General features: G+C 51.8%; 2 protein-coding genes across 10 annotated transcripts; both read right to left on the bottom strand.

Annotated features, from left to right (window-relative positions):
- Positions 1 to 555: 555 nt before the first annotated feature.
- Pycr3 (pyrroline-5-carboxylate reductase 3) lies at positions 556 to 6926 on the bottom strand. Of its 5 annotated transcripts, none has more exons than XM_087186563.1 (7): positions 6362 to 6876; positions 4751 to 4815; positions 3998 to 4177; positions 3555 to 3767; positions 2434 to 2526; positions 2102 to 2280; positions 556 to 757 (listed from the first exon to the last, which is right to left on the bottom strand). In XM_087186563.1, the coding sequence occupies exons 1-7, from the start codon at positions 6450 to 6452 to the stop codon at positions 703 to 705; spliced, it is 876 nt and encodes a 291-aa protein (XP_087042689.1). In that variant the 5' UTR covers positions 6453 to 6876; the 3' UTR covers positions 556 to 702. The 5 variants fall into 5 exon arrangements, with proteins under 5 accessions (XP_087042689.1, XP_087042701.1, XP_087042703.1 ...); XM_087186575.1 differs by having other exon boundaries at positions 2172 to 2280; positions 6362 to 6859; XM_087186577.1 differs by lacking the exon at positions 3998 to 4177 and having other exon boundaries at positions 6362 to 6926.
- Positions 6927 to 8529: 1603 nt separating this feature from the next.
- Gfus (GDP-L-fucose synthase) lies at positions 8530 to 13250 on the bottom strand. Of its 5 annotated transcripts, none has more exons than XM_004837820.3 (11): positions 13083 to 13250; positions 12230 to 12386; positions 11777 to 11891; positions 10562 to 10690; positions 10404 to 10477; positions 10083 to 10216; positions 9899 to 9963; positions 9630 to 9696; positions 9423 to 9502; positions 9125 to 9224; positions 8530 to 8859 (listed from the first exon to the last, which is right to left on the bottom strand). In XM_004837820.3, exons 2-11 carry the CDS (start codon positions 12373 to 12375, stop codon positions 8804 to 8806), a joined length of 966 nt encoding a protein of 321 aa, XP_004837877.1. In that variant the 5' UTR covers positions 12376 to 12386; positions 13083 to 13250; the 3' UTR covers positions 8530 to 8803. The 5 variants fall into 5 exon arrangements, with proteins under 5 accessions (XP_004837877.1, XP_004837878.1, XP_004837876.1 ...); XM_004837821.4 differs by having other exon boundaries at positions 13021 to 13165; XM_004837819.4 differs by lacking the exon at positions 13083 to 13250 and adding an exon at positions 12771 to 13067.
- Positions 13251 to 18137: the final 4887 nt, after the last annotated feature.

The following is an 18137-nucleotide window of genomic DNA, read 5'->3' as shown; positions in this document are numbered from 1 at the left end:
TGCTGGGCCTAGGGCTCCACTGCAGCCTGCTCAAGGCCAGGACTGGGTGATGGAGGGGTGTTCTACCTCCCAATGTGAGCCTACCCTGGTCACAGCCTACCCACACAGGGAGATTGGTGTTGGCTCAATTTCAACAATTCTCCTCTAGGTGGGCTCCTGTATTAATGTGAATGCCAGTGGCCCTCAGGAGGGCTATCCAAGGAGCTCCTATGTGGAGCAGGGTGCCTCAGACCTTGGGACTCCAACCTGCCCAGGCTTTGTGTCCCGAAATGATGAGGATGCAGGGGAGCTGGTAGTCCTATCTATATCTGTACAAACTCAGGCAATAGTGACCTGCAGCCAGGGTGGAACTTTCTGCTGCCCATACTACCAGTGCCCCTATCAGCTCTGAAGTGTCTTTGAACCCAAGGTCCTGGGATAGTGGGTTTCAGGTTCTTGAATGTGGGCTTCTCACTGCTGTTCCCTCCTGGGCCCTCTGGGCATTTTGGTTTGCTACCCTTGGTTTGAGCCAACACAGTTCAGCTAGGGGCCTGAAGCAGGTCAAATGTTAGCTCCTTTAGGGATGTAAAACATCTTTATTTCTATTTCACAGGTGGGGAGACCAGAATGTAAACTGGACTCAGACCAGCTCTTCTGATAGGTGGTGGCATCAGGGTCTGACCAAGCAGTCATTGATTGAGAGTAGCCATCTAAGCCAGGGATTTAGCTCAGTGGTTCGGCGGCCTGCCTCGCAAGCGCAAGGTCCCGAGTGCGATCCCTGGTACCAAAAAAAATCAGTCTGTATATTTGAACCATGGTATAGTTAAGCACTAACAACAAACAAATAGGAAAAAATTCTGTGACTTTTGAAATTAAGAGTGTAGCCATCTAGGAATGGGGTAGGAATGGGAAGTCGAGGCAGGGACCTAGGGGAAGGGCAGGGACTACAGCTTTAGGGGGAAGTTTGGCAGAATAGTGAGCAGTGTGGTAGAGAAGTTGTGCATAAGAATGAGACATCCTGTTCTGTCCCAATAGTGCCATTAGCTTTTGTGTAGATGAGGTAAACTTGCCTAATGTCACCCAGCTAACAGATGGCACTACAGGAGCTATCCGAAACCACACTGGGGGAGCGGGGTAGGGGGTGCTGCACCCTGGGGTCTTTGTGGCCAGAGAGGCCCAGGAAAGCATTGGGGGGTAGTGCCAGATGCAGGGGTCAGAGCTGCAGCCAGCCAGCCTGGACCCTCCCCATCCAGTGGCCTGAGTCTCAGTCCTCAGTTCCATGGCCTTGCTCTTCTCCTAGTCCTATGTTCCTGACCTTATGTTAAATGATATGCTTAGAAGGGTCCAGTCCTGCAGAGGTCCATGGGGGCCACAGGGCCTAGACTTCTGACCCAGATGAGGGTCTTTAGGGCCCAGCTCTACCTGACCATGTGCCAGGAGCTTAGGATCTGAAGGAGGAAGGGGGCCTACATTGAGCTGGTGGCAGGGTTATAGTCTTCCCGCTGACTGGGGCCCACCCCCCAAACCTCAAGCAGCTCTTCCACCTGGCCTCTGCCCACCTGATGCTGTCCTAGTGCTGCAGCAGACCTGGCTGGCACAGCTGTAGCTTCCTGAATGCAGCCTCCTCAGCCATGAGAAGACCACTCTACCTGCTTGCTGCTCAGGGGCTGGGAAGGTGCTTCAGCTCCCTTTGGGGGCCAGGCCAAGGCCACTGGCTTTACGGAGGGAGCTGGAATGAGAGCTACCCTGGCTATAGTCCAGGGAGCTGCTGGGAAATCCAAGGAAAGACTCAGGCTCCAAACCAGGTCCAGTTGCTTTTGTGGCCAGCAGCTCTGCTCATGGCCTCAAAGTGCCCCCAAATTTCAGGCACCTGATAACCAACATCACCCAGTACAGTGGGCTCTTTAGGTATTAAACCACAAATGATGGGAAGAGGACTGCGTAGGTGGGGCTGCATTTTCCTGTGTAAGAGGAGGGAAGACATTCATTTGGGATGGACACAGAGCTGGTCCTTAGGGAAGGGGCAAGGGGAGGAGTAGGGGACCACATAGGGCGGTACTCTGCACTTGTGGGTTTTGGCTAGGCAAGAAGCAGGTGGCCTCCTCTGGAGGCTGGGCCCTACTTCTTGCTGAGCTCCTTGGCCCGGTAAGTAGCAGCCTCCACAGCACTCATGGCAGCTGCTCGAAGCCCACCCTGCTCCAGGGCATGGAGACCATAGATAGTGGTGCCAGCCGGTGTGAGTACGTCTGTTCGAAGCTGAGCTGGGTGCTGCCCTTCCCGCTGCAGCATCTTGGCTGTTCCCTGGAGAGAAGAGCATTATGGGCAGTGACTCAGAGGAGGTCAGGCAGCCACATACAACCTCACTCTGGGCTTCCTGAGCTTGCTGTGCTCCTGCCCACTGAGGTGGTATATGCCTGGACCTTTCTGACATTCCCAGGGGAACTCCTCACTCACCAGCAGGGTCTGGGCAGCGATGCGGTGGGCCAGGCTACTGGGCATGCCCATCTTGATGGCACCTTCAGCCAGGGCCTCAGAGAATGTGCACACCTGTAGCAGCAGCATGGGGTGCAGGAGGTCAAAGTCAATACTCCAGCTGGGCAAGGTGGCATACACCTGCAATGCTGGGAGGCTGAGGCAGGAGAATCACAAGTTCAAGCCCAGCCTGGGCAAGTTAGCAACTTAGTGAAACCTTGTTTCAAAATAAAAAATAAAAGTAGCCTGGGATATAGGTCAGTGCAAAGGTCCTGGGTTCAATCCCAGTACTAAGGGAGGAAAAAAAAGCCAGTATTCCCCCTGAACACAGCACCTAGTCTGGAGAAGGCGTGGTTGTTTTTTTTTTGGGTGTTTTTTTTTGGTACCGGGGATCGAACTTGGGTCCTAGCACTTGCGTAGCAGGGGACGAAACCACTGAGCTAAATGCCTGGCCCTGGAGAAGGCTTGGAACCGGGAGGAATAAGGGCTAGCCCTTGGCCACACACACCCAGGGCCAAGACCAGAACCCAGGTTCTGCAAAGGTGCTGGCCTCAAAGGCCCACCAAAGCATGAAGTTTTCAGAGACAGCAGAACTCACAGATGATAAGCCCTTGAGGCCCCAGGTCTGGACTCTGAGGGTAAAGGCTATCATGGGAACTTGGTGGGCCTCTTTGCTGAAGGCCTGCCTATTGAAGTTGTATGCAAGACAATACTCACACAAAAAAAAGATTATGGTTAATAATTTGGAGGGCTGGGAATGTAGCTCAGCAGCGCAGCATCTGCCTGACAAGCGCAAGTCTCTGAGTTCGATTCCCAGTACCAAAAAAAAGAATAATTTGGAGTAAGTCACAAGACAGAATTAGTATTAGATTTCAGAGTGACCGTTAACCAGAGATTAGCATTTCCGCTCTCTCTCCTGCACTGAGCGCATCATGAGGTGAATCCTGAGTGCGCATGCACATGTCAAACTGTGCCCTGAGGATAAAGCAAGTTCTAATGTATGGGGAAAGGATTAAATATTTCTGTTTTCTGAAAAGTTATTTTGTATTTTTCTATTAAAATGTATTTAGTTTCAAAAACAACAAAAAAAAGACAATACTCACGAAGGCCACGCCACTGCCACTCAGGGCAGTGTGGATGTCCACATAGGCCTCAGGCACCTCCTCGCACTGCCCACAGGCCTCCAGCAAGTTCTGCAGGAGTTTGGCCTCACTGTTCCCAGCATGGAGGCCTCGTGCCATCACCATGGCCCCTTCCTGGACTACACAGGGCAGGTTGGGTGATACCCGGAGCACTCGTGTTTTGGGGGGCAGTAGCTGGCCAGAGAGAAGACAGAATTAGCCATGTGGGATCAGGCCCTGCTAGGCAGACACACCTCAGCCAGCAGCAGGCTCCCACCCTCATTTCCCAGGCACAGTGGCCAGAGCAAACTCTAACCCCAACCACTTAATCCAGGTGGGCTATCTGGCCACTTCTGGAGGCTGGCTGGGAAGTTGTCTGCCTCCTGAGGCTGGCCAGCAGAGCCTCACCCCCACAGGCCACTCACCTCCTCTAGGGTGCTCAGAGAGACTCCAGCAGCTACAGACACCAAGATGTGCTCAGCAGTGACCACAGGGGCCACCTCTGCCAGAACAGCTGGCAGGACTTGAGGCTTGGTGGCAAAGAAGACCAGTGAACAGCTCTGCAGCACCTCCTGGTTGGAGTGAGTGGTCTGGCAGCCCAAAGCCTGTATGGGACACCATGACCAGGACCAGGGGCTGCATGGGGGGGCGGGGGGGGGGGCTCCTATACCACAGTTTGTGTACAGGCCACCCTACATCCCCTGGGTCCCCTCAGGCCTCTTGCACTGCAAGTGTGTGCGCCAGCCCAGTTCCTAATGCCCAACACTCACTCAAAGAGCACTGTTCCTTAGACTCCCTGAGCCTGCACTTCCTTGAGCCCTCTGTCTCAATGAATGCCCATGCCCATCCCTCCCCACCCTGGCACTGCATGAATGTATACACACAGGCACTCACCTGTATCTGCTGGGTTCTTCCACAACCTTGACTTACTCTTGGCCTCTGATATTCCCTTCCCTTCCCCATTTGAGCCCAGACAGTCTCAAATCTTCAGCTAAATAGGGCCAGGGATTTAGCTCAGTGGTTTCACAGCCTGCTGCACAAGCACAAGGCCCTGAGTTCGACCCCCAGTATCAAAAATTAAAAAAAATAAAAAAAACTGCAAAAATCAGCTAAATAGGCCATACTCCCTGGTCCTAATAAGTGTCTCAAAGGAATAGCCCCTACTAGCCCCTACTCACCCGGAAGTGGCAGAGGTTCCTGTCTGTTGGTGCACTGGCCAGCATGTGCTGAGCTTCCACTTTGCCTAGACAGAAAGGCAGGGGCACAGGACAAGTGAGGGATGGGAGGAAAGGGAAGAGTATGAGGGAAGAGCTGAGCAAGGCTCATCTGTGATGTCTGCTGGACTGAGGCTCTGTAGGAACTCAAAATAGGGATGCTCATCCACACAGGGCCTGACAATCAGATCCATTCAATGCTAACTAGGCAGTCACTGTCACCTGCCTGCTGCTGGACAGAGGGCTTGGGTCTTGCCTAGTCCTGTGAGGACACAGACCCCAGGAGTCCCTGCCTCTAGGAAGGAAGAGCTGCCTGGAGCACTTAGGCTTGTTGCCCAAGGAGCAGAACCCCAAAGAGAACACCGAGCCTAGAAGGGGGCATGGTGGGTACAAAGGCACTTGACAAATGGCTCTATTGGGTCCGAGCTCATCTGAAAGGGGTAACTACATAGTGAGTTCAAGGCTAGTCTGGGCTACATAGTGTAGCTTGAACTACACAGCTCGAAAAACCAACAAAACAAAACACAAAAACAAAACCAAACAAAACCATACATGCCTCATTGAGTCTCTGAACAGCCATTCGAGGTAGTTGGACACCTGAAATGTGCATTAAACTATCTTCCGCTTTAGTGTGACCCTCTGGACTTTGAAGTATGGCTGAAGGCAGAGGGCCAGCTCTCTGGTCACCAGCTCTCACCTGTTTCTAAATATTGTGCAGTAATATTAGGGTAATATCTTCTGCTGTATACCAGGAGTCCTCACCCAAGATGATTTTGCTCCTCTCCTGACCCCCCAACCCTATGCAGCAGACACCTGTCAGTGTCTGGAGACTTTGCCCCACCTTGGGGGTGCTACTGGCATGTGGTAAGGAATGACTTGGGATGCTAAACACCCTGCAATGCACAGACTGAATTATCAGGCCCAGAATGTCCACAAAGCTGCTCACTACCAGGAGTGGAGCGGAGCCCGTGAACAAATAGCAAAAAGAATCAGAGGTTCAGAAAGGTCAACTTGACAAAGGTTGTGAAGCCAGGAAGTCAGCCGTATATGCTGGCACTAAGCCACCACCGTCCAACAGAAATGCAGTTTGAAAAGAATGTTAACTATAAATTTTCTAGTAACCACATTAAAAAGCTAAATAACGGGTGAAGTTAACTGTAATTTTCTTCAATATATCCAAACTAGTACTTGTTCAACATGTAATTAATATAATATAAAAACAAGACGTGTGACTTTTTTGGTTCTAAACTTTCTAAATCCATACTGTCCTTTATTTTCCACACATGAGTTCCATCAGACCAGCCTATTTCACTTAGGCTTCTGGCCGCTGTCCGACAGCAGCTGCGGCTGCCCCACGCAGGTCTGAGCCATGCCTGGCCCATACGCTCCCAGCTGAAGGGCCGCCAACCGGGCGCTGGGACCGGGGAACCGTGGGGGCCCTGGGACCCTGCTGTCTGCCCCAACCCAGGGGCTCTGTGGGTTCAGCGCACCAACCCAGCGCGCGCCAGGTGCGCTCCTCCCGCCGGTCAAGTGGGCTCTTCTAGCCGAGCTTCCCACCCACGCCTCACCACCCACCTGCTCGGATGAGGCCCTGCGCTATGGCCTCTGCCATTCGGCCCGCGCCCACGAAGCCCACGCGCCGCGGGTCAGGGATCACAGCAGCCATAGCGCTCGCGGTTCGTAGGCCACAGAAGTAGGTCCCACCCTTCACTGTTCATTGGCTGAGGAGCTAGACCGCCCATCACCGCCTACTGGTGAAGAGAAACCGGTAGGTGGGGGCTTACGACGTGTCGAGTCGACTGGCGGGAGCACTTGAATCGATACTGTGTGCAATGGGGAGCTAGAGCAGGTTTCCCGAGGCTCCTGTATGGTCAGACCACGATTTTTCGGAGGGGAAGGGTCGCAAAGAGTGGGGAGCTAGTTTTATGCATCCTTTCTGTTTCACTCTGGGAAACACGAGGCTGGCGTCCCCTCCAAAGCAGCGCAGGTATTTCCACAGCGGAGTGCGCCAAACCGGCCCAAGATGGGGCTGGTTGGGATTCCAAATAAAGAAGCACCTGGGCCGGGGAGTTAGCTCAGTGGTTTTGCCGCCTGCTGCGCAGGCTCAAGGACCCGAGTTCGATCCCCGGTACCAAAAACAAAACAATAAAATAAAAACCATCCTAAAAAAAAAAAAGAAGCACCAAAGGCACAGAAGGTGGGAGTGGAAGTGATCCCACATTATTCTGAACCCTGATCCTAGATATCAGGGCACAGCTGGCACAGATTGATGGTCATTAGGCAACTGCAAATCTGTGGGAGTGCAGGACAGGCAAGTTCCAGGCTGGGGCCCTATCAGCAGGCAGGCCTGGGAGTGGACCCTAGCAGCTCAGACCTAGTCCCCTGGTGGGGTAGGCATCCTGTGTCCCAGCTCTCTCCCTGGTTGGTGGACTCTGGTTGAAGACGGGCTTGCAGAAAGCTAGATGGGGAGTGAGAGAGATGTAAGCCAGAGGAAGAACGCAGAAGACAGTGCAGGAGGAGCTGGTGACTGCATTAGCAGATGAAAGTAAGGCAGAGGCCATGGACTGTCCTAGGAGAAGCTCTAGGATAGTGGGAGGAGGTGATGGGCAGTGAGATGGAGGTGTGGGATCAGGGGGAAGTGGTGGTGGAAAGCAGCTGGATGTGTGAAGTATCTCTGGAAGTTGAAAAAAAGAATGTGCTGGAAGGCTGGTTGGGCTGAGGAAAAGTGAGACACTAACAATACCCTGGGGTTTCATCCTGAGCATTTGGAAGGAGGATGATCAGGAAGAATGTCTGGTTTTCTAGGGACCGGTGGAGGTATGCTCAGGACAGTCCTAGCTGTGGCAGCAGTCACAGTTCTAGCTGTGGGGCTGGAGGAGGTCATGAGCTGACAACCTGGGGAATTAAAAGTCTGTTTTGTACAGGTGGCACCTGTATAGGTGGAACTATCTTCACTTTATCCTCTGATCCTACCAACCACTTCCACAGACTTCTGGGAGCAATTTGGGTCCCTGCTCTTCCAAGCTCCCAGGTACAGTGATGGCTCAGCTCCCAGGCTGAGGGAAGATGAGAGGGGCCTGTAGCCTTCAGCCCTATGTCATCATAAAGGACAAAACCCACTTGTCTTTGGTGAGTGAAATCTAGGTACATGAGATCCACGAGTGGATGATCCAGAATCACAGTGAAACAAGCCAAGGGGCTCAATGCCACTTGCTCCAGGGCACTTCAGCTACCCCAGCCCACCACTCCTCAGTCCCTATCCCTGTGCTACCTTGACTGTCTGGGGGACTGTCACTCAGCCTCTTCGATTTTGCTGTTTCCCACTGAGACTGGGGAGGCCAACGGTGCTCACCCCTCTGGTGGCTGGAGCTGACCTACCACAAGGTCAAGATGGAGCCTCAGGGAGGTCACCCAATCATCAGTCCCCAGAGCATGTCCAAATCCAGACCTGGCCTCTTTCCCAAGGTTCTCAGGGCTGAGGCAGAGCCCAGGTGTGTGTGCCCATGTGTGGAAGGGCTGTGCTCTAGCCAGGGTCTACCTGGGACCACTGGAGAAATGCCCTGCCCCATTTCACAGCCCACTAACAGTCCATACCTGTCCTGTGCTCCTGCTGCTCACATCACTAGCCTCTGGGCCCAGCAGCTGTCAGGGACTGAGCAGAGGGACAGTAGGTCCTGGGGCTGGTCAGGTGAGGGAGGCAGTGCTGGGTGTGAATAGCTGGGCACAGAGCTACTGAGGCCAGGCCTATGAAAATGCACTTTATTGGGTCCCAGACTCAGGACAGTGGGACCAGAGTGGACCAAGGCAGGGATGGCAGGGAGGGAGGTGCTGGGTCACCTGGGCCTTGTTTCCCTGAGGACAGACAGAAAAAGGGCCTTGCTGGCCAGCTGACTGGAGCGCCCAGCTGAGGGGGTGGGATTTGGGCTGGATTGCTGGGCAGTGTCCTTGGCCCCTGAAAAGGTCTGAGGCCGGGGGCTGCCAGGGCTTGCTAGCTAAGCACCTGCTCCCCTCATGGGTTCACTTCCGGGCCTGCTCATAGTTGTCGGTGAACCAAGTGCAGGTTTCCTTCACAGCTGTGGGGCAACAGATGAAAGCCGGTAGGCAGGTGAGGGACAGGAGGAGATAGGCCAGGTAGAGGCCCCAGGGACACAGGGAAGTCACCTCCCAAATGGTACAGGCTCTGATGGGGATCTGGTGACCATGTCTGTGGAGCACTGCACCCCCCACCTCACAGGAGGGAAGCTGAGGCCACAGTATGGGGATAGACGGAGAGGTAATAGGATCCAAAGCCAAGGGAGCAGGGCAGACAAGAGGCCTATGGGAAGGGATAGGGCTCACCCTGCTTGAAGGGTGTGAACTGGAAGTTGGGCAGATAGGTCCGAAGTTTGCTGTTGCTGGCTGTCTTCTTAAACTGCCCATCTGACTTTGTTATGTCAAACTGGAAGCCTGGGTTAAGGCCACAGCAGAGAGAACATCCCCACCCCCATCCAGCCTTGAACCTCTGTCTTTCTCTGCCTGGGCAGACACCCCCCCCCCTTCAAGCAGCCAGGGGGAGCACCACCAGGGGATAAAATGCTGTTACTCGGTTGTCCTACATGGAGGAGGGGCAGCATCCATCTCTGAAGGCAAAGGATACTGTGACTTCCCCATGGAAGCCCATGGCCTCCACCACAGCCTCGGCTGCCTCCTTGATGGAGACTTCATCTTCCTCACCCACTGTGGAGAATAATGGGTCAGCAGCCAGTCAAGCCCCTCCTGCCCAGCCCCCCACAGGTATTCCAGGACAGACCTGGGTCCTACCCCACTGTGAGGGTGAGACTCCCCACAGTGTTAGGGTGCGCACCTGAGAGGATGATGGGCTCCACCTCACTGTACTCCCGCAGGACCCAGATGAAGAGCCGGGCCAGGTCCTACATGTGGGACAGGCAGGTCAGAGGCCACACTGCTGTCTCTGCTCAGTTAGACCACAGCCAGGGCTCAGCCTGGACAAGGTCTATCCCCTGGGTAACCCTTTTCCCACTGAGCTGCACTCAGCCTCCCTCATGCTGCAGCCTCCCTGACAGCCCAATAGGCCGCCCTTTGCAGGAAGGGCTATGTTCCCCCTGTACACACCAGCGAGTAGATGAATTGCCTCCGTGGCTTCCCAGTACCCCACACGATCAAGGCCGAGCCGCTGCCTGAGGTTCAGGGGAGGGGCAGTTGTCAGAAGACTCCAGCCAGGCCAGGTCCTCCCAGGAAAGCTGGGACCCGTTAGGTGGAGACCCAGGCTGGGTGTGTGCTGGGTGGCCACACTCACTCTTGGCCAGGTGCACCTTGTGGATGAGGCCAGGCAGCACATGGCCATCCTCGATGTTGAAGTTGTCATGAGGGCCAAAGACATTGGTGGGGATGACAGCGGTGAAGGTACAGCCGTGCTGCTGGAAGTAGGCCCTGCAGTGGGACAGCATCTACTGCTCTCACCTGTCTTGAGCCTGCTACGCCACCATTACCCTCTGACAGATGCAAAAACAAGGGGCAAGAAGGCCAGCACCCACCCAGCTGACCCTGCCCCACCCAAAGGAGCTTGAACCCTCTTCCCCTCTCCCAGCTGGGCCTGAGCAGGACACTGGAGAAGGACCTGTTTTGCACGTCAATCATCCTCTTGGCATAGGAGTACCCAAAATTGCTGCTGTGAGGAGGCCCATTGTGGATCTGTGGAAGCAGAAACACGGAGGCCTTCACTTCCAGTTCTGACCACAAACCAGGCCCCACCCCCAGAAGGTCTCATTCCCTCACCATGGCCTCATCGATAGGATAGGTTGTCTTATCAGGGAAGATACAGGTGGACAGGCAGGAGACCACCTTTCGGACGCCCACCTCAAAGGCGGAATGCAGGACGTTGTCATTGATGTGTACGTTCTTCCTCTGCAGGGGTGGAGCCGGGGCATATCATAGCAGGCCTGTTCTCCAGGGACAGAGGCGGGGACAAACCCTGGGCCCTTGGACATGGGCAGTACCTGTAGCTGTTTTCCCTGTTCCCAGAACAAGACACGGCCTTCCAGTATGACCTTACAGAAACCACTGCCTTCACCAGGGCTGTAGGAGGGTTCTGCCTACCAGCTGGGGTGGGGGTAGAGCCACTCCCACAGGGGTTGCAGAGGCCAGGGCAGGTGGTAGAAAATGGAGAAGGAGCCCAGAGATCCCAATCTGGCTCTGGGTGGGGCTTCCACTTATATAGGAGAAGAGACCCTTCCCCACCCCCCAACCCAGAGAATCCACACCCAGCTCTACTACCCATGGCCTGTCCTACCTCTCTGGACTCCAGTTCACTTCCCTAAATCAACATGAGATGGCCAGGAATTTCTGACTGGTCTTGGAACAAGGGAGAGGATAGAGATGGTGGCCAGGCAGTATGCTGGAAAGGCTGATGCGTACAAGGAGGGCTTTGAGTGACAGGACTCCTGGTGGGAGCCTCTGCTGACACCAGTGCCTGGTACAGGCTGGCCAGACCAAGGCCACTCCCCAGAGGCAGGTGGGCCTATCCTCAAGGGCACAGTCAGCAGAGGCAGAACACTTACATTATGCTCCCTCCTCCCAGGGCATGCACCATAGATAACCATACACCCCAGAGTGTGTGGTGGGCCTTGCTCAGGGGAGCTTGACCAGAACCATCCTAGAAGCCTGAGGCTCTGGTAGCCCAGAGGGCTCTGGAGGCAGAAACAAGCCCTAAGCCATGTGGCACATGTGGGTTCTTCAAGCTCACCAATCCTGGAAGTCAGCTCCACAGCTTTTGTGTTGAACCAAATGTCTCCAGGCCCATCTGCATGTCCCTCTGCCCACAGCACCAAGTGTGAGGCCCTGGAAGCCCCCCCCCCATGGGCTGCCCCCACCAGACTACACCAAGCCCATCTTTAGGGACTTCCTGGGGTAAGTACATGAGTCTGTGACAGTGGAAAGTATACCAAGAAGTTCCCAGCTCCTGGACCCACAGCTTTTCGTCCCCTAACTTACCCAGAAGTCCAAATTGTATTTAATATTCCGGAACAGGCCCCCCACCATTGCAGCGAGATGGATGACATGAGTGGGCTGGACTTTCTGGAACAGGGCTTTGGTCTGTGTTGCATCCCTGGGTGGGGAGCCAGGCTGTCAGGGGCCCCAGCCAGGCCTGAGGAACAAGCAGTAGGGACTGGGATAGTGGGTGCAGGAGCTGGGTGGGGACATGGCAGGAGAGACAGCCAAAGGACAAGTGGCTAAATTCAGGGCCTAGCAGAAGGGAGGGTGTGGACTTCTGAGAAAGGACAGGAAAATGTTTACCTAAAGCACAGTCAGCACACCCAGGCCAGGCCTGCTAACTGGCAAGAGACTTGTGGCTACCGACAGACTCAGGGAGCCTGGAGCTCTACAGCCTGGAGAGGGCACTGGATGGGGAGATTTGGGGGAGTTCTGGGGATAGTCTCAACTCACGTGAGGTCTGCATCTTTGGAGGAGACAAACACCCACTCCTCTCCCGGCAGGCCAGCCCCGTCTGCAACCACCTTCTGGATGGCTTGGCCCACTAGTCCAGAGCCCCCTGTCACTAGGATCCTCATGTGCCCCTGGGGCTCACCCATGTTGGCTGCACCTGGAGGGTCACATAGTGTTAAGTTGAGACTCTAAGGGTTCCATCCTCCAGTACCACATTCCCTTGAGGCAAGGGGGAATAGGCCACAGGTAGGCAGACAGACCTACCTGGATTTAGTCACCTAGCCTCCCATCTGTTTCTCTGTCTAGGTCGCCACAGGGCCCTGGAGACTACTGTCCAAACCAGAGCGGCTGGTCCAGACCCACTACCCCACCAGACGGAAAAAGGTACTTTCTCCAGAAGGGAGACCAGAGGAGAGGCAGACAACCTTTCGGATGGGGCTTCCCGAGGAGATGTGGAGGCTGCTTCCAGCCAAAGCCCACATGCTACGAACAGGCAAGGGGTGGTGCCCAAGTTTGTAGCCCGATGCCCATCCGCCCTGACCTGTGCCCGAGGGCCGTCGCGATCCTGATTCCTCCAAGGTAGGTCGCGCCGCTGGCTAGACGGCCTTGGGTGCCACCACCCTCGAGAATCCTGGAAATCTGCTCTGCCCCAGCCTCAGGCCCCCATAGCCAACCCGACCGGAGGAGTCTTGCCCGACATTCCGCCCCCTGGGCTGCAGGGACCCAGCAATCGAGACCCACAGAGACCCTGCAGCCGGGCGCCCACCCACGGCTCCGATCCCGGCCCTCACAAGGCTTCTTGTCTCGATGTGCCACGTCCCCAGGATCCCCTTGCTGTGCCGCGCTGTCTCACCTGAAGCAGGCCCCACCCGCCAGAATAGGTGCTTCCGGCGCGGCGAGTTTTCTTGCCAAGCGCTAGCCAGGTGGAGGGGCAGGGAGGGGCGGGGCCTGCCCGGGGCCTGCCCGCGACACTCTGGGAAATGGAGTTCTAGGCCTAAGCTGGTGCCGCCTGTGAGCTTCTGGGAAACGGAGGGGGAAAACGCGTAGCTGCTGGGAAATGTAGTCGAAGCCGCCCTACCACCTGGGAAACGTAGGCGTGGGAACACCACGCTATTTGTTTGGTGTCGCATCACCAGTCGTTTGTATTCGCTGGCCCGCCCCGACAACCTTAATAAGGCACGCCAGAGTTCCTCCGCGGGGCGCTGCGGCAATGGTAGGGAGTGAAGAGAGCGGTGCGGGCCGCGCCTCGGGAGGCTGGAGCGGTTTAGGGCCTCTCAGAGGTCCCCTGCTGAGCGAGGAAGCAAAGTTCCCTGCTAGGGTCCACTCCTCCGGGTCCTGTATCTGGCAGGCCGGGCCAAGGCCCTGAGCAAAATGGTGAGGATGCACGGGCAGTGGAGGGACTCCCTGGCGTCCCGCCTCAAACTCCTCGGGTCAGGACCCCGCTCCTCGGGGCACACCTCCTTCCTTTTTTCCGCTGTGGCGCTTAAGGACACAGACTGTCCGCGAAAGGGACTCTGTGGCCCGCAGCAGCGAAGGGGAAACCCGGAGCAGGCGCGCCCTTTGGTGCAGACCCTCTTGGTTGTTCAGCACCTCTTTACGCTATCCTCCTCCCTGAGGCCAGGCTCACCAGGTTTCAGATGGAAATATAGACTCTACTGGGGGTTTGGACTATTGCCAGAATGAAAAACGAATGGCCTCTTATCCATGTTACATTCTGACAAAAGATTTGTCTGTATTTTGACCATGTCCTGAGACTTTGATGTTGTCCACGTGATGCTGAGGCTTTTTTTTTTCTTTCAATTTTTAAATTAGTATATATTTTACTTTTTTTTTTGGTACTGGGGCGGAACCACTCAGCTAAATCCCCGGCCCAACTCTTAAGTGAAATAAATCGGGGCTGGGGATTTAGTTCAGTGGTTCCGCCACCTGCCTTGCAAGTGCAACGACCCAAGTTCGATCCCCGGTACCAAAAAAAAAAAAAGAAAAGAAAATCAGACACAGGTTTAAATATCCCGTTGTTTCTCTGGTGTGAGGAAACCGAAAGTGGAAATAAGGTCCAAAATGTATAATAGATATTGGGAAACCGGAAGGGGAACAAGGGAGGAGGGAGGGAGAAAGGAAGGAAGGGACAAGAAAAAAAAGTGAAAATAGAAGGGAAAAAAATGGAAACAAAGCTTTTGTACATAAAAAGGGGAGGCTCTTTTTATAGGGGGTTGCAGGGAAGTTAACAGGCAAAATTTACAGAAGAGGGAACAAAGGTTAGTGGTCTTACATTTGTATGTTAATTAGCCTGACATGTACTGATGGTCAGCAGATGTTTTGTAGATTGTTCTATAGATAGCAGTGTCCGGAACATCAGTTTTCGAACAAAGAGTTGAATAATTATGGCTGATACAGATCTTACCTAGTGTCCCGGAACTAACAAGCATCTTTATCTATTTACTCACATTCAATCACAGTTGGGGCTAGGGGAGTTTTATGATTACAGAGTTATGCAGTCCCACAGTAGGATTCATCCCAGGAATGCAGGGATGCTTCAACATATGTAAATCAATAAATATAATACACCATATTAGCAGAGCCAAGGACAAAAACCATATGATCATCTCAATAAATGTAGAAAAAGAATTTGACAAAGCCCAACACCATTCATGATAAAAATCCTACAGAAAATTGGAATAGATGGTATTTACATCAATCTGATAAAAGCCATCTATGACAAACTTGCAGAAATCTCGGAAAGAAGTACACAGAGACACGGAATTCAGATAAAATAATAAAACTTCTTCTTGGGGGTGGGCAGGAACACCAGAAACAGGTCTGGTTAGTATCCGCTCCCCCTTTGTTCAATGTTTCCCTTTTTATATCCTTTTTAGCCATTGTCTCATCCCTAGTGGTCTTTGATGTGTAAATATAATTCCAATTCCTATTTACAAGTCACAGACACAAGAGAGGCATATATACATTGTAAATTCACCCTGGCATTGTAACTTTGTTAGGTTAATGAAGTTACTGGTTAAAGAGTCAGATAACCATCACCTTAAACAAGGAGTTATGGGAAAAGCAAATCCTAACACATTACTTATTTTGCTTCTACAACTACCTTAATATTCAATCTATTAAGTTATCTAAAACTTTTCCCTATCATTCCTCCCTCTGTTTACTTTGGGATAATTCTTCTATCCATTATAAGTTCTCTCCAGTTTATCTACATTTCTTAACACTAGCATTTGGTAGTCTGGAGCTACAGCACTGCACTACTGTATAAATTTTGAAATCCATTGGATGACACAAGGACCAAACATTAATATTAATATTATAACAAGAAGGGGACTCAGAAGAGGTCCTATCCAAGTTTTTTTCATCCTGCCCAGGTAAAATTAATCCCATAGGACAGCTCTCCTATATCAAATTTCTCATCAAGAGTCTTGATCTGATCTTTTAGTTTGTCTAGTGATTCTTGTACTACACCAGATTTATTAGCATATTAACAACTCTCTTTACCAAGAAATAAACAAGTCCCTCCTTTCTGGGCTGTGAGCAAATCGAGAGCACGCCTATGCTGTAATGACATTGGCCAGTGAATCTAGTTAGGTTTCTAAAGCTTGAAGTGTGTCTCAAATTTCCTCAAGATCTTTTGAAATTTCTTGTCCTAATGAAATATATTACTTCTTATAGCCAAATAAGATCCCAAGGGGCTGGCATATACATAGATATAGGATTACATTGACTTTGTTTACAGTTGTTACAATTACCAGTGGCTGTTGATCCAAACTTGTGTTTTTTCTTTGCAATGTAATTTTTCATTAGAATAGCCCCCCACAGTCAGAAGTTACCCCAGGTCCCCCATAATGTTTTATCAAAGAATATTGTAAATGGATAGCCTTCCAGTTCCCATTTTACCATTTTAAAAGTCACATATTGTTCATCAAACTTTTCATTGCTAGGCCTAAACACCCGCAGTTCGAAAACAAAGAAATTTAAGGCAGTGGTGATCTGGCACAACACAATAACCCATGTCATCCTTGTTGGTGCTTCCATTCTTCAGCTGTGCATTGACTCACCAGCCTCTGAAGTGGTGAGAGCAGGGTTTTGAGTGCGTTGTCTTTCTTGGCTTTTAGCATCAGCTTTATTGTTACCTTGTGCAACAAAGTCTTTGCCTTTCTGATGTCCTGAACAATATATTACTGCGACTTTGCTAGGTTCCCACACTGCCTCTAGCAATTGTATAATTTCCTGTTTATTTTTAATTAGCTTCCCTTCTGCCATGAAAAGACCTTGCTTTCGGTAAATCATGGCAATGATGTGTAATGTAGCAAATGCATAGTGAAAGTCCATGTATATATATATATTTACCTTTGTACCCTTTGCTCATTGGAGTGCCTGTATGAGTGCCCAGAGTTTAGCACATTGCACTGACCAAGGAAGGAGCCCTGGCTAGGACCACCTCATCCTTCATGGTTACCGCATATCCAGCATGACAAACCCCATCTTCCACGAAGCTGCCCCCATCTGTGAACAGAACAAGGTCAGCATCGGACAAAGGTGTCATTTGTAGGTCAGGGCGGCTGGAAAAGAGCTCATGGGTGACACTCAAGCAGTCATGATTGGGAGGGCCTGTCTCCATGGGCAAGAAGGTAGCAGGATTTAAAGCTTTTACAGGAATAAACCGTAAGCGGGGGTTCTCACACAGAAGGGCTTGATACTGAGAAACCCGATTATTTGAGAGTCAACGATGTTCCCTTGTGTTCAGTAGTTCTAGGACCACGTGTGGAACCTGCACAGTCAGTTCCTGACCTAAAGTCAGCTTGTCTGTTTCTTGGATCAACAGAACTGAAGCTGCTAAGGCCCAAAGACAAGGAGGCCATCCTTTTCCTACTGGATCTAAATTCTTAGACAAACATGCCACTGGTTGATTCCATGGGCCTACTTCTTGGGTCAACACTCCAAGGGCCACATGGTTCTTCTCGGTCACATAAAGAACAAAAGGCCATTTTACATCTGGTATGCCTAAAGCAGGGGCGGCTGCTAAGGTCAGTTTTAGTCTCTTAAAAGCCTTTTTTTTTTCTATAGCCCAAAGTAAATGATTTTTTCCTTTAGAGCTTTATAAAGAGGTTTAGTGATCTATGAAAAACCAGGAATCCAAATTCTGCAGAAGCCTGTTGCCCCAAGAAACTCCCTCAGCTGTCTCTTATCTCATTCATCTTTCCTCTTAGCCCGTTTCTTCTCTCTCACTGTCTTTTCACATACACTTTTTTAGCCAGTTGTAGCAACTGTGTTATATTCATACCCTCCCAAGTTTCTTGTTTTTGAACTTTCTAATATCTTGAGCTGACTGGGTCACAAAGTCGTATTGATTAACTAACTGATGGTTATCAGGAACAGTAGGATCAAAAGGTGTATATATTCTGTAAGCTTTACAGAGCTACTTATAAAATCTCTTGGGGCTCTCATCGGGCTCCTTCTGTGTTTCTAGCACTTTAATCATATTTGTAGCCCTTTTACTGGTGGCTCGAATCCCTGTCTGGAGGGCTGTCTGATAATTGCTTAAGCTGTCCTGGCCTCCAGGGGTGTTGGGGTTCCAATTGGGCCGCTCATTCACTGGAAATTGCTGTTCATGTCAAGTGTCTGGATTTTGTGTGCCTGCTGGCATTCTAGGAACATTGATCTTTTTTTTGGTACCGGGGATCGAACTCGGGTCCTTCCGCTTGCGAGGCAGGCGGCGGATGATCTTTTTAATTTCTCCCAAAACTCTGCATTTTTAGAGGTTAACAAAGTTTTACAAAGTTCTTTACAGTCCTCCCAATTAGGTAACAAAAATGGAATAATTGAAGCATTTTGGAGGGGTCTTGGCAAAGAATAAATGGCTTTCCTTTTCTCTGGACCTAGCCTCCTTTGTCTTTTCAAA

This window comes from Heterocephalus glaber, unplaced genomic scaffold, assembly GCF_053883595.1.
Source record: "Heterocephalus glaber isolate CG9 unplaced genomic scaffold, H.glaber_assembly_v1.0 deba00000281, whole genome shotgun sequence".
Taxonomy (NCBI): domain Eukaryota; kingdom Metazoa; phylum Chordata; class Mammalia; order Rodentia; family Bathyergidae; genus Heterocephalus; species Heterocephalus glaber.
Note: the sequence above shows the minus strand (reverse complement) of the source record. Positions and strands in the feature narration are given on the sequence as shown.